Source organism: Carassius carassius, chromosome 11 (assembly GCF_963082965.1).
Source record: "Carassius carassius chromosome 11, fCarCar2.1, whole genome shotgun sequence".
In the NCBI taxonomy this organism is placed as follows: domain Eukaryota; kingdom Metazoa; phylum Chordata; class Actinopteri; order Cypriniformes; family Cyprinidae; genus Carassius; species Carassius carassius.
In genome coordinates, this window is record NC_081765.1 from 31,797,313 (window position 1) to 31,812,133 (window position 14,821).

Consider the following 14,821-nt stretch of genomic DNA (forward strand, 5'->3'; position numbering starts at 1 on the left):
AATCAACTGTATTGCAAGTAATTGCAACTGTAAATAATACTGTTTTGTTAGTCCTATCAAATAATGAGTCAAGAAAGCACATCTGATATTATTCCAGGTTAAATCACACTGGAATTGAAAAGTCAAGTCAAGTCAAATGCAGTGCATTGTGATGTACATGTTATATGTAGCATGCTCTTGGCAAGATAAAGTAGAATATCTGGGTTGTATATTTAATGCATATATAAAATATACATACTATGGCAAATGTACATACTATGTACTGCAACGATAGTAAGATGTTGGTATGCTATTCTGAACACCAGGGTTATTATAGTTAACTAAAACTAAATATTTTTTTATTTCAGCTAGTTATAAATTTTATTTCAGCAGCTAGTTGCCAAGGCAACATTTTTCATTTTCATTAAGGCTGTCTTGATTATCTAAAACTAAAACTGAAATAAAAATGAATAAAAACTATATAGACATATAAAAAAACAATTTAATGTAAATTGAAATGAAAACAAAATATATAAAAATAAAATATTTCAATTCAAAATCTAAATAAATTAATAACCCTGCTAAAAACAGACATACCTGATATCTTCTGAATCTCAAAATTATCTTTTTTTTTTGCATTTTTTTTTCAGGAGAAAGATCTGAGAAGCTGGCAACATCTCATTGCTGTCTAGGAGAAACAGTTGAGATCTGGCAGAGAACTGGGATTTTTTTCCCCCTAAAGCCTGGTTCACACGGCAGGATAATTAGGCCGATTTTAGCCCCGATTGACACCTTCCGACAATCTTAAGGATGCTCCGATTATCGTAAAATAATCTGATCAGATATTCCTGCCGTGTGTGGTGTGTTAAGAATGCATTCCTCTGCTCGGTAGGATGTTGGGACCGTTCCGATCTCAAATCGGGGATATCCAACATGTTGGATTTATTTGGCCCGATTTCTTCTCATGTGTGGTGTCCCCCGAGGACAAACGATCACGCAGCCTGTGGACTGTGGTGTGTAGCCAATCAGAAAGCGAGGTGACGAGGCGGCGAGAAAGTACCGGGAAACAAAATCAAAACAGCCGGCGGCATGGCGCACCAGAAAGCCCGGTGGACGTCGGAGATGGAGGACTTTGTCTCCACTTCTTTGACCATCGCCTTTTCTTGTTTTTCTTATGTTTTTTTCCCGGTTACAAACAAAGCACAAACTATGGCCACTGCATCCTCTTCGTCCGCCATGATTGTTTACACTGAAGTCACGTTTGATCTCGAGGGATTTTGCGAGATTTCCCGTCTGACCTAGGAATGCTCGGGAGTCAAATCGGTTCGTGTGTGATGTGTTGATTTTGCCGTGTGGCTGCACACCACACACTGTATGACCAAAACTGTTAGAGCCGTGATTTTTTATCGCCGTGTGTGGGGTCTCTCAGGTTTGGAAAATCAGCCGACAATTTTTAAAATCGTCCCGTGTGAACCAGGCTTAATGGCTTGTGTTTCCTTTCCGTAAATCCAGGTTGAATCCGAAGTTAAAATTAAATGCCTGTTTGATGTTAATATGTAACCTGACATTTTTAGAGGTTTATGTGAAGTCAGATTGTTTCATTTAGCAGTGACCTTGTGTTTCACACCCAAAGAAAACGCAAAGAGGGAAACAGACAGCAGATACAGTATATTGCTTTTGGAGTCAGGTTTGTTATCCATTTGTCTGCATCATTAGTCGATACACGCGTGACGTCATGATGTTGGGTTGTGACAGGGAAGACCAGTAGTAGGAGTGTTTTTTGTTGCTGATCTACTCCTGATTTCCTTTTAGCATTAATGATTACAAGAAAGCCAGCAAAGAAACACTGAATTAAAGCCTTAGGATATCTGCTCATTCTCCTTCAGTTGACTTTTATGACCAAACACTCAGAGAGCGTTCACACACAAGTTACATCAGCCTCTTTTTAAACTTAATGTGAAATAAAATTTACCCTGTTTCAATTTATGCAAATTGAAATTACTTTTATCCAAAGCAACTTGCATTGCATTGAAGGTATCGTGCATTCATTCAGTTCATGCATTCCCTGGTCAATAAACCAAATAATATCATTAACTAAAACTACAACTGTGACCCAAATGACGCTCTGTACACTATGCACTACTTATGTACTTAGTGTACTTATGCACTATGCACTCAAACATGTAGTGTAGGAATTATTATATAAGGTTATTTTGTCATTCATAATTTGGGTGTACAGCGATACACAACAAAGTGCTATATAAATGCCTCATTTATTCATTCATAATCAGAGTCTAATAGCCCCTCCCCCATTGCTACGTAATTAAAACTGCAACATTTAAGTGCATGAAGCATCCAACATTAGTTTTTTTTTGGGGGGGGGGGGGGGGGGGGGGTATTTAAAGTGCCCCTATTTTGCCTTTTGTAAGGTTCCTAATATTGTTTTGGGAGTCTCCTACAGTAGGTTTACATGCATGCAAGGTCAAAAAAACATCTTTGTTTTCTCAAAATATGCATTTAAAGTGTAACTAAACCCCTGCTCAGAGCCTGTGCGCGAGGGTGTGGAGAAGCCCATTTCCACCTCCATTGCGTTGGAGAAGCAATCCCGTGTAAAACGCAGTTTGCACACTCGAGCTCTAGGCGGGAACTTGCGGTCTTCCAGGCCAAATGCATGCAACCACTGGCGCTTAATTTTAAAGTCTGCTGGTAAACTGTGCAGTCCAGCAGTGCTGTCGCAACCAGCAACACACCTCCGTACCATCCTGACCACTGTACTAAATACAGATAAATCTATGCCAACTTGAAGATCTAAATAACTATATAATTGCTATGCTAAATAGATGCTATATTAGTCTATCCTGGTCGTTACCAATACTCGCAATTCCAGCCCCTGACTCACTACAGTGATTTTGATGGTTTTATACTGCCAAGGGCGTGGTAGCTCGTACCAAGGGGCGTGGTGAGCTGGAAACTGCTTACATCACCTGCCACCGCTTACGTCACTTGCCACCGCAACATTCAATAGGAAAAATCAACTGCAGGAGCCACCGTTCAACCTGAAGAGGGCAGCACTCACACGTTTTTACACCATATATTGTAGAATTAAAACACTTTATAATCAAATGTCAAAAAAAGTTACTTGAATCAATGAACAGCACTAATAAAGCCCCATTCTTATAGATCATTAACTAAAAAAAGTTGGTTTAGGGTTAGTTACTCTTTAATATCACCTCATTTTCCAACGATTCTCAAATGATTCATTTGAAGCAGTTCTAAGATTTGTTTCGAAGTCATGGAAACAAATATGCCTTGACGCCAAACACCCTATTAGATGAAAGCCGTCCATTAAACACCTCTGCAGCCTTATCTATAAGAAGTGAAAAGAAAACAAATTCACTTTCACAGCATAGGACACAGCATCTTCTAGACATGATGTTAAGTGTAATTTAAGTTCTTTTCGGGGTTATCAGGAGAAAATGACTCAAAACGCGTATCCGAGTTAATCGACTTCAAAGGGTTAACAAAACGGACAAGCATTTGAGGGCGGGGCCAATGTAAAGCGTAGGCAGGTATTATGCAAATATGTTACCCCATGACATGTAGCCGTCAAGGACTCATTTAGGCTGTTCAGAGTCTATTCTTTCTTTTGTAAGATAACTTTGCAGATTGTTTACATTCACATACAGCTACATTACACGCTGCATGAAAGACAATATTCGAAATGGCCTTATAAAGGCACTATTACTTTTTAAAGTTTTTCATAAGTATGCAAATTGGGATGCACCTTACAACTGAAAACATTTTTTTAAAAATAAATAACTGAAATAATTATATATTATATATTATTATATATTATTATATATATCTTTATTATGAAATTATTAATTCAGCTAGTTCCCACTTTTTATTTAGTTTTAACTTGATGTACTAAAATAACTAAAACTGAAATAAATAAAAATATTAAAACTGTATATACATATTTAAAAAACAAATAATAATGACAAAAATAACCAAAAAATGTAATAAAAAAACAGTAAATTAATAAATAAATAAATACAACTATTAAGAAAAACGTCTCAGGTTACGACTGTAACCCTTGTTCCCCGAGAAGGGGAACGAGAACTGCGTCGAACAACACTTTGGGGGAAGCCCCTCAGCGTAGCGCCTCTGAAGTATGAATGAAACTGAGCCAATCTTGATTGGTGTTGCGTCATGACGTAATGTGTGACGGCATACGCGGAAGCTATAAAAAGGACACCGGCACACAACAGAGATAGCTTATGTGATGAAGGAAGCGCTCCCAGGCAGGGGGAGGTGTGGCGACGAGACGCAGTTCTCGTTCCCCTTCTCGGGGAACAAGGGTTACAGTCGTAACCCGAGACGTTCCCCTTCGAGGGAACATCGAACTGCGTCGAACGACACTTTGGGGGAACGAGTACCCACTATGCCACAACGAGCCCTGCCTGTCCTAGTGTGAAGCTGCGCACAGGCACACTTAGGACGAGAGCACAAGGGTGCCAGGAGTTGATGGAATGTCCAGGCTGTAAAATCTAATAAAAGTGTGAGGGGTGGCCCATCCTGCTGCATTGCAGACCTCCTGGATGGGGGCCCCTGAGAGGAGGGCTCTAGAGGACGCCATGCCTCTAGTAGAATGAGCCCTCACGGCCAGAGGTGAAGGCAAATTGCGCACCTGGTAGGCCATAGATATAGCTTGGACAATCCAGTTGCTAATGGTCTGTTTGGAACCAGGAAGCCCCTTCTTGGGCGACCCGAAACAGACTAACAACTGGTCTGACTTCCGCCATGAGGAGGACCTCTGGATATATATTTTCAAAGCTCTGACAGGGCAGAGCAAGTGAAGTCTCTCCTCATCCACCGTCACGTGAGGTGGAGGATGAAAAGCCGCAGGTCTCATCCTCCAAGCCCCACGGAGGAAACGTACGACCAACGACTGTCTCCCCAGAGGCCCATCACTCAGAGGAGCGTGGAAAGCTGAATTGGCAGCCACGTACACATTGAGAGTGGACAAGGTAAGACCAACTGAGAAGCGATCTTGGAGGAACTCCAGCACTGAAGCCACCGGGCAGTTAACTGGGTCCACCTCCCGCTCTCTGCACCAAACGGTGAAAATATTCCATTTTAGGCCGTACAATTTCCTTGTGGAGGGAGCTCTAGAGTTGAGTATGGTCTCCACTACTCCTGCTGACAGGCCGGCTTCTCGGTACTCTGCCCCCTCAGGGGCCAGATCCATAGCCTGTGACAGCAGGTCCCTCCTGATGGGAAGCTCCCACGGAGGGCCGTCCAGGAGTAATATTATGTCTGAGAACCATACTCGGGCCTGCCACAATGGGGCTACCAATAATAAATTGATGCCGTTGCGACGAACCCTCTCTAGAACTCCCAGGAGCAGAGCGATCGGGGGAAAGGCATACAGACGCAGCCTCGGCCACGTCTGTACCATGGCATCCAACCCCAGTGGGGCTGGATGTGTGAGAGAGAACCACAGTAGATAGTGAGTCGTCTCTCGAGACGCGAATAAATCCACTTTTTACTGGGCCGAACCTCTGACATATGGACTCCACCACCTCGAGAGACAACAATTTCCCCTGGGACCACAATAGGATCTGATGCGCCAGTCTGCATAGAGGGCGAGACCTCAGACCCCCTTTGATGGTTTATGTAGGCCACCACAGACATATTGTCCGTCCTCACAAGGATGTGATGACCCTTGAGATCCGGCAGGAAGCTCCTCAGAGCTCGGAACACCGCCAACATTTCCAGGCAGTTTATATGCCAGGAGGAATGATGGTCCTGCCATGGATCTCTCGAAAAGTGGCCGTCCATGACCGCGCCCTAGCCCGTGAGCCTAATCCGGCGACATGACGCTCCCAACACGGGACCTTGGGACAAAAACCAAGCTTTCTTCCACATAGATAGGGAACAAAGGCATCTGCGCGAGGGAGGTACTGTTTAAAGGCTGCAGACTGTTTCCTTGCCTCCTGGAACGATATTAACTGAGTCGCCGAACACGCCAGAGGGCGAAATCGGGGCATCAAGGCGGAAAGTCCTGTCCTTCTCCTTTATGCCTGATAAATTTAGCCATAAGTGTCTCTCGGAGACCACCATTGCCGCCATGGAACGGCCTATGGAACAGACTAGCGCCAGCCCGACCTGCAGCCATATAAGCCCTGCCCACTAACGCAGATGTATCACGGCACGGTTTAGTGGGCAGCACCGGGGTTTTTACGGATGATGCAGACTCGGGGGCTAAATAAGTGGCAAGCGGCTGTTCCACCCGAGGCATCATCCCATAACCGTTCTCTCGCCCCCCCAAGATATTACTATATTTTAACACAGGGGTGTTGGACACGCGAGATGAATGAGGTTTGTTCCACGATTTACACAACTCGTTGTGTAAATCTGGAAAAAACGGTAAACCCAGATGACGAGGTTGCTCTCTATGCTGCAGGAAATGCTTGTCCAACTTGCTTTTAATAATAGTTTCCTGCTTCTCATGTGGCCAACTGATATTAAGACGGGCCACTGCATGAGAGACAACCTCTACCAGCTCCTCATATGCGGGGACACAGGGTGGCAAGTCATCCCCAAAATCCCCGCCCTCGATGCTGAGCACATCTACTTCCTCCGAAGCCGACAGCTCAAGCATCGGGCTCTCCACTCGTGCGGAAGAAGCCGCGGGGCGGGCTTCTGCGCGAGGCGAGAGAGCATCGGAACTGGCGGATGAATTGCGAGAGCGTGCCTCGGCAGTCTCGAGATCCCCTGCCAGATCCATCTGCGAGCCCCATGAAGAGCGTTGAGGGTCCCGCACCACGGGGCTCGTGAGCCTGGCCATCCCTAGTGAAAACGGCCAGGCGGGAGCGCAGCACACGGATTGGCAATCTCTCACAATCCTCGCAAGCAGCCCCCTCGAGAGCTGCCCGCGCATGCTGCACTCCCAAACAGTGCACACACATTCGGTGTGTGTCTCCACCCGTGATATAACGTGGGCAAGGATGCACAAACCTCATGAAACTGCTCGCCATAATAATGCTTGTGACTAAGGACAATACAACACCAAATAAGACACACAAGACAGAGAGCGCTTGATGAAGAACAGAAAGCTGTCTCTGTTGTGTGCCGGTGTCCTTTTTATAGCTTCCGCGTATGCCGTCACACATTACGTCATGACGCAACACCAATCAAGATTGGCTCAGTTTCATTCATACTTCAGAGGCGCTACGCTGAGGGGCTTCCCCCAAAGTGTCGTTCCACGCAGTTCGATGTTTCCTCGAAGGGGAACCTAATAGTATCTAATCAGTACTTAAATATGACTGTATCGGCATCTTTATATATATTTTCTGTACATTATGTGTATATTATGAACACCCCATAAAGGGGGTGTTTGTTTTTGTAATACATTTTACAGTAATTGCTCAGTAAATAATGGTACAGTGAACACCAGTCAATGCACAAAAGTCGATTTTGCTTAGCAAGAAAAAAAATGGCACTGAACATTGGCTGTGAGTGCTGCGAGAGATTTTTTTATTCATAACCACTGAGATATGGAACGATAAAATGATCAGCGCGAATGAACTTAAACGTTTTTTTATTTAGCACACAGTTCATTCAGCACGTCTCTGTCACTCACTCATCTTTCCTCCTCATAGTCAGCCTTTTAAGCTCACTTTTTGTATTGTCCTGTGGCTGTTGCTGTCATGTAGGGCCGCATGTGAGAGAATCTGGACTGAACTGACATAGCTGTGCCTCTCACGCCCCGCTAATGTAATTAGAATGCGTTTGCATTAACTGATAACACAAGAATGTGTTTCAACCCAGCAACTATTTTGGGAGCGTCATGCTGTCCGGCTGTCTGGTGCTCTTGTGTTAGACCCAGCAGAAGTTTTGTTGATGAGACTCATGTAAACACCCTTGTTATGTTTGCAAAGACGTGTGTTTACATGAAACACAAGAAAAATACTTGCCAACAGAGATGTGCATTTTTCTAGTTTTAATTGAAAGTATTATGAATATATATATATATATATATATATATATATATATATATATATATATATATATATATATATAGTACTTTCAATTATATATATTTATTATTTGTTTGTACATTTAAAAAGAACCCAGCGTTGACCAAAGTGCTGTACAGATAATAGAAGTCAAATAAAAATACAAATTATAATCTATAAAAAAAGAAAACACTAATACATATAAAATATAATTTAGACCCCTTAGAGTCATTATTTGCTGTTGCATGTCCCAATTTGTTTTTGTTTATTTATTTGTATTTTGCTCCTTTTTTTTGAGAGAGAGAGAGAGACACGTAATAGAGAGATGACAGGAAATGGTCCCATGCCAGATTCAAATCTTTATCAACCATTTCCTGTCCTGCCTTTATTCCTACCCAGTCAAAAAAAAAAAAATTAAATACAGTAAATAACTGTAGAAATTACAGAAATGTCTAACAGTGTACCACTTCCATCCAGTGAGACAAAGATAAGAAAATAATTACTTCCTGATAAACTAGTGCCAAATATCATTAAGAAGAAGTTCATTCCCGGTGGGTCTTTTTACATATATGGTAAATGGACTGCATTTATATAGCGCTTTCAACAGACCACGTGGCCATCCAAAGCGCTTTACAAGTTGCCTCACATTCACACACTCATTCATACACCGACTGTGGTGACAGCCATTCAAGGCGCCATCTAGCTCGTCGGGAGCAGCTGGGGTTAGGTGTCTTGCTCAAGGACACCTCGGCACTTGGACAGGTGGAGCCGGGGATAGAACCACCAACCTTCCGGTTTGTAGACAACCTACATGAACCACTGGGCCACTGCCGCCCATATATGATAAAAACACTCACCCATGTCATTCCAAACCTGACAACTTCTACGTTTCAGTCCTTTTTTGTGTGTTGTCTGGTCTCCAGTGTTTATACTTTATACTATATAATTTATACTGGTTAGGTGTTGGTCGATCTGGTAGATAAACCAGCATGTTCTTTCTACTAGGTCTGGTTAAGTTAGTTAAGGTGCTTAGGTATTCATTTGAAAAATAAGTCATAATTTCTGTTCCAAACCTGTATGACTTTCTCTCTTTTGCTGAACACAAAAGATTATGTTTTGAATGTTCATTTGGATATTGGTTTCCATGCAATCTGGCAAAAATGGAACTAGGGTTACATACATAACCTAGAGACGTTCCTCTTCAGGAACTCGAGCTGCGTCGAAGCGCTTTGGGGAACGAGTCCTAACGCCGCCAGACTACCAAACCCCTGCCTGGTGTGTATCCGAAGAGCACAGCTCAGGACAGGAGGACAGAAGCGCCTGGAGTGACTGGCATATCTAGGCCATAGAACCTAACAAATGTAGAGGGCGTGGACCACCCCGCAGCGTTGCAGATGTCCAGCATGCATACACCTGCTAAGAAGGCCTTAGAGGCCGCCATACCCCGAGTAGAGTGAGCCTTGGCTCCCGACAGCGGGGGACGACCAGAGGACTCATAGGTGACGTTGATAGCCTCGACTATCCAACGACTAATAGTCTGCTTAGAAGCAGGAGAACCCCTCTTGGGGGGACCGTAGCACACAAGCAATTGGTCAGTTTTTCTCCACAGGGCAGCTCTGTGGACGTATGCGTCCAGTGCTCGAACCGGACACATACAGTTTAGCTTTGCCTGGTCGGGCTCCCGAAAGGGAGGAGGACAGAAGGCCTGCAGCACTACAGGTCGTGGTGTAACAGAGGGAACCTTGGGAACATATCCCGCTCGAGGGTATATGAACGCTTTAGTCATGCCTGGTGCAAACTCAAGATAAGAAGGGGCCACCGAGAGGGCCTGAAGATCTCCTACTCTCCGCAGAGAGGTAATAGCCAACAGAAAAGAGGTTTTAAGTGTGAGATGTCTGTCTGAGATATCTTGAACAGGTTCAAACGGGGGTTTGCACATAGCCTCTAACACCACAACCAAGTCCCACGGGGGAATACGGGACCGTACTGGAGGTCTCAGCCTCAGTGCACCGCGGAGGAAACGTGTAACTAGGGGGTGTCTTCCCAGAGACTGACCATCGAGAAGGGTGTGGTAGGCTGCAGTGGCCGCCACGTAGACCTTCAGAGTAGAGTGGGTCAACCCTGCAGAGAGCCTAGCCTGTAGAAACTCCAGAACTGTACCAACTGGGCAGTTTGCTGGGTCTAGCTGGCGGTCTCTGCACCATGAAGTGAAAAGCTTCCACTTCAGGGCGTACAGTTTCCTCGTAGAGGGAGCTCTGGATTGGAGTAGGGTCTCCACAACCTCAGTTGAGAGACCAGCTGCTACCAGTTGTGCCCCCTCAGGGGCCAAACCCACAGCTTCCACAACTCCGGGCGAGGGTGAATTATCGTGCCCTGCGCCTGTGAGAGTAGGTCTGTCCTGATCGGTATCTCCCATGGAGAGCCGTCGAGGAGCGAGACTAGATCTGAGAACCATACTCGGCCCGGCCAGAACGGGGCTACTAATAACAGACGGACCCCGTCCCGGCGTACTCTCGCCAGAACTCCCGGAAGCAGAGCGATAGGGGGGAAAGCGTACAGACGAAGCCTCGGCCAGGTCTGTACCATAGCGTCCAGTCCCAGAGGAGCTGGATGAACTAGAGAGAACCAGAGGGGACATTGTTACATCTCCTGAGTCGCAAAAAGGTCTACTTGAGCCCTGCCAAACACTCTCCATATCTGATCATTCCCCGGGCCTCGGCCCCTGCCTCGACAGTATGTCTGCTCCCATATTTAACCTCCCAGGAATATATACTGCTCTTAATGAGAGGAGTTTGTTCTGGGACCACACCAGGATCTGGTGCGCCAGCTTGTACATAGGGCGCGAACGCAGACCACCCTGGTGGTTGATGTAAGAGACCACTGATGTGTTGTCGGTGCGCACCAACACATGGTGACCTCTCAGGTCTGGGAGGAAGTGCTTCAGTGCACGATAAACTGCTAGCAAGGTTTCTTCCACAAGTATAAGGCACGGAGGCAGCGCCACGTGACCTTGATAGTGCGAAGCGGATTGCCCCTCTGGGAAAATCCCTTGGTCTTGAGCCACCACTGTAGGGGTCTCATGTACAGCAGGCCAAGAGGTATCACGTTTGGACGCAGCTGCCATCAGACCCAACAATCTCTGAAATTGTTTGACAGTGAGTGACTGGCCTTCTCTGACTCTCTTGACTGGTTGAGGATTGACTCGATACGAGCAGGGGACAATCGTGCCTGCATCGCGGTCGAATCCCATACTACGCCTAGATAGGTGGTTCTCTGAACCGGAGAAAGTACACTCTTCTTGGCGTTCAGTCTCAAACCCAGCTCCCCCATATGTGCGAGAACGACATCTCGATGTCGAACCGCAATCTGCTCTGACTGAGCTAAAATCAACCAATCGTTGATATAATTGAGAATGCGGATGCCCTGCATGTGCAGGGGGGCCAGAGCCGCATCTACACACTTTGTGAACGTGCGGGGTGAGAGTGTGAGGCCAAAGGGAAGTACTCGATATTGGTAGGCTTCGCCCCGAAAGCGAACCTCAGAAACTTCCTGTGTTGAGGAAGGATGGAGATATGAAAATATGCGTCTTTGAGATCTATCGTGACAAACCAGTCCTCGGACCTGATCTGAGCTACAACATGCTTGATTGTGAGCATTCTGAACTTCAGTCTCATAACTGAACGATTTAAGACCCTCAAGTCTATAATCGGACGCAGCCCCCCATTCTTCTTTGGAACTATGAAATACCGGCTGTAAAATCCGGACTCCCTGTCCTGAGGAGGGACCACCTCGATGGCTCCCTTCTCTAATAGGGTTTTCACTTCCTGTTCCATAACCAGACCCTGCCTGGGCCCACTATCGTGTGAACGACCCCGTTGAATATAGGCGGCACGGAGCCGAACTGAATGCGGTAGCCTTTTTCTACTATATGCAGGACCCAACGATGCTCGCCCGGGCCCGCTGCGCCCTGGAGCACTGGCAGGGTTGGCAGAACGACCCCTAGAGGGCACTGAGGTGGGACGGGCACCGTGGACTGCGGTGTGTACCGTTCTACCCCAGCGGAGGCTGCCCTCTGAAACCCCGGGCCATTGGCGTCAGGGTTTCTTGGCCGAGGCTCTCGTTCCCGACGCGGAGGAGCACGAGAGGCGACGCTCTGTTTCTGGGCCTCGCGGTGTGAGGAGCTAGGGTGCGGCTGGGGCATCTCCTTCCCAGATGCCCTGAGGGAGCGACGAGGGAGGAACTTATGGAACGCCGCCGCCTGTTTGCGGGCCTCCTGGAACCTGTCGACGACAGAATTAACTGCGTCGCCAAACAGGCCAGTCGGCTGGATCGGGGCGTCCATGAGGCAGACCCTGTCCCGTTCTTTCATATCGGACGGGGTCAACCATAAGTGCCTCTCCGCGGCCACCATAGCTGCCACCATAGAGATCAGCGGTCCTTCTTAATTCAGAAATATCATGGGACTTGATCTCCTCTCCCTCGTCTAGCTCCTTAAGCAGGTCAGCCTGGTACGCCTGTAACACCGCCATGGTGTGCAGACACGCACCAGCCTGACCTGCAGCCGCATACCCTTTGCCCACCAAAGCCGAAGTTGTTCTTAGTGGCTTTGAGGGCAATGCCGGGGCCTTCAGAGACGATGCCGCGCCAGGGGACAGATAGCTCGCAAGCGTCTGTTCCACCCCGGGGCATCGCTCTATAACCGTGCCTTCCCATCCCCACTACATTTCCGTAGTAATCAGACGAAGGGATGTAGAGGCGGGCCGAGAATGGACGTTTCCACGACCTGGCGATCTCATCATGCAGGTCGGGAAAGAATGGAAGGCCCCGGCTGGGAGGTGGCTGACTCGCGCGCAGGAAGCGTTCATCCAGCTTGCTTCTCTGCGGTTCGGTAGACTTTTCGGCGGGCCAATCGATACTTAATTTGGCCACCGCGCGAGTAACCACCTCTAAGAGCTCCTCATACTGTAGCGAGTGGGGTGGCGAATCCCTATCGAGCGACTCCACATCGACCTCCTCAGAGGAAGAGAGGCGGAGCGTCGATCCCTCACCCTGAGTGGAATGAACCGCTGTGCGTGCTTCCGACTCTAGGGATTGGGTGCCGGATCTGGCAGAAGTGGAAGGAGATAGGGACTGGCCCATCTCCATTCCCTCTACCAGATCGACTTGCGAACCCCACGAGTGCAGCCGCCGTTCTGCCTCGGCAGAAGCGGGACCAGCACCGCGGGGAACGCTGGCGAAGGCCCCCTCCTCGAAGAGGGCCCTCCGGGAACGAAGCAGCCGCACTGACATTCGCTCACAGTGCGGGCAGTCGGCCCCCTCGAGAGCCGACTCAGCGTGCTTCGAACCCAGGCAAACCACTCACAGGTTGTGTGTATCCCCACCCGTTATATATCTCGGGCAGGGAGGAACACACAGCCTATAACGCGATTTGGAATCGCCATCTGAGTGCTTAACTTTCGCCTTGCTTTTTGGCATGTCTAGGAGCTCTTTTAACTGGACAGACAACAGTAAATAAGACTCACAAGACGGACAAATGACATTCACACACAGAGCGCTTGCTGAAAGACGCGAAGCTGACGCCAGCTGCGTGGCACGTGCTTTTATAGCTTCCTGGTCGCTTACGTCACCACGTCGGTGACGTCACGCCCTTCCATTGGACTGATTACACACGATATTCAGAGTCGCGTACGCTGAACGCGTTCCCCAAAGCGCTTCGACGCAGCTCGAGTTCCTGAAGAGGAACTAAAGACTGTTGTAAAAATGCAATGTAATAATTTCCATCTGTTTTTATAGTATTAGTGGTCAATGTGACCCACATATTTGTATATATTTATGTTCAAAATAAACTGCATAAGCACACACACATACTAAAATTGTCCTATATATAAACAGACACAAAAAGTTACTATTTGCATACTGAGGGGAAAATAACAACTAAATAGAAATAGTATCTAATGTTATTTGAACTTAGTCGAAACCAGAACTGTGAGATCTCAGAATCCCGAGAAAAGTTGTAAGATATAGAATAATATAGAATAGAATAATATAATTCTCTTCATTAGTCTGCATCTTATCTGAGGAGGCCAACCTCCACACATTTCTTCAGAGCAGCTGTGGGTGCAGGGCAGAAGAGGAAAGTTCATGACAAAGGAACAGTAGGTTTTACTGTCTGGCCGACCTCCAGCTCTCATTACCGAGCTATGTTGCATACCAACAACCAAGAAACCTTTTGTCTGTCTAAGCAGGTCTGCGAGGAAAAGAGTTTTTGAGGCTGGAACTTGTGTTTGTGCAAGAGCAAGCCAAGCTCATTCAGGAGTCATAGAGTTAAAAATAACTTTATAGCAGATCATGTTTTGGAAGGAGGGATCTACTTCCCAGACTGGGACAGCACAGGCTGAGTGTGTGTGTATGCGTTTTTGCATGTGCGTGTGTGTTTTTGTGGTAGCAGCAGGAGCGCATTGACTTCACACACATACACACTCTTTTCTGGGCCTGTCCTGATGTTGTCTGTCCTGTCTTGTGCTCCAGATGAGCTGCTGGATGTAACCTGGCTCCATGAGTGCTATTAATGACTTCCTGGATGAGACGCCCAGCCTCGGGGAGAAAGCGGCTATATTTCAGGGAACAAGTGGCAGTGGGAACATCACTGGGTCGGCCTTCATCCCATTACACTCGCCCTTGCAGCCACCCAGTGCTCCTGTCCCCACGCTCCTCAAAGGAAATAGGTAGGACAGGCTTTCTACTGCAACTCATTTTTATGCATGCAAACGTCCACTATGTGTACACGCTGTATAATAAACAACTATCTGGTTCCCTAC

General features: G+C 46.9%; 1 protein-coding gene across 2 annotated transcripts in view; it reads left to right on the top strand.

Annotated features, from left to right (window-relative positions):
• LOC132153204 (growth factor receptor-bound protein 14-like) overlaps positions 1-14,821 on the top strand; it is an 86,241-nt gene that overhangs the window by 7,736 nt on the left and 63,684 nt on the right. The window contains exon 2 of one of the 2 annotated variants that reach the window (XM_059562542.1): positions 14,532-14,728. In XM_059562542.1, the coding sequence (XP_059418525.1) occupies positions 14,559-14,728 (170 nt within the window). In that variant the 5' untranslated portion in view covers positions 14,532-14,558. Of the gene's footprint in view, positions 1-14,422; positions 14,729-14,821 lie in introns of those variants that run through there. The other variant, XM_059562543.1, reaches the window with a different exon arrangement.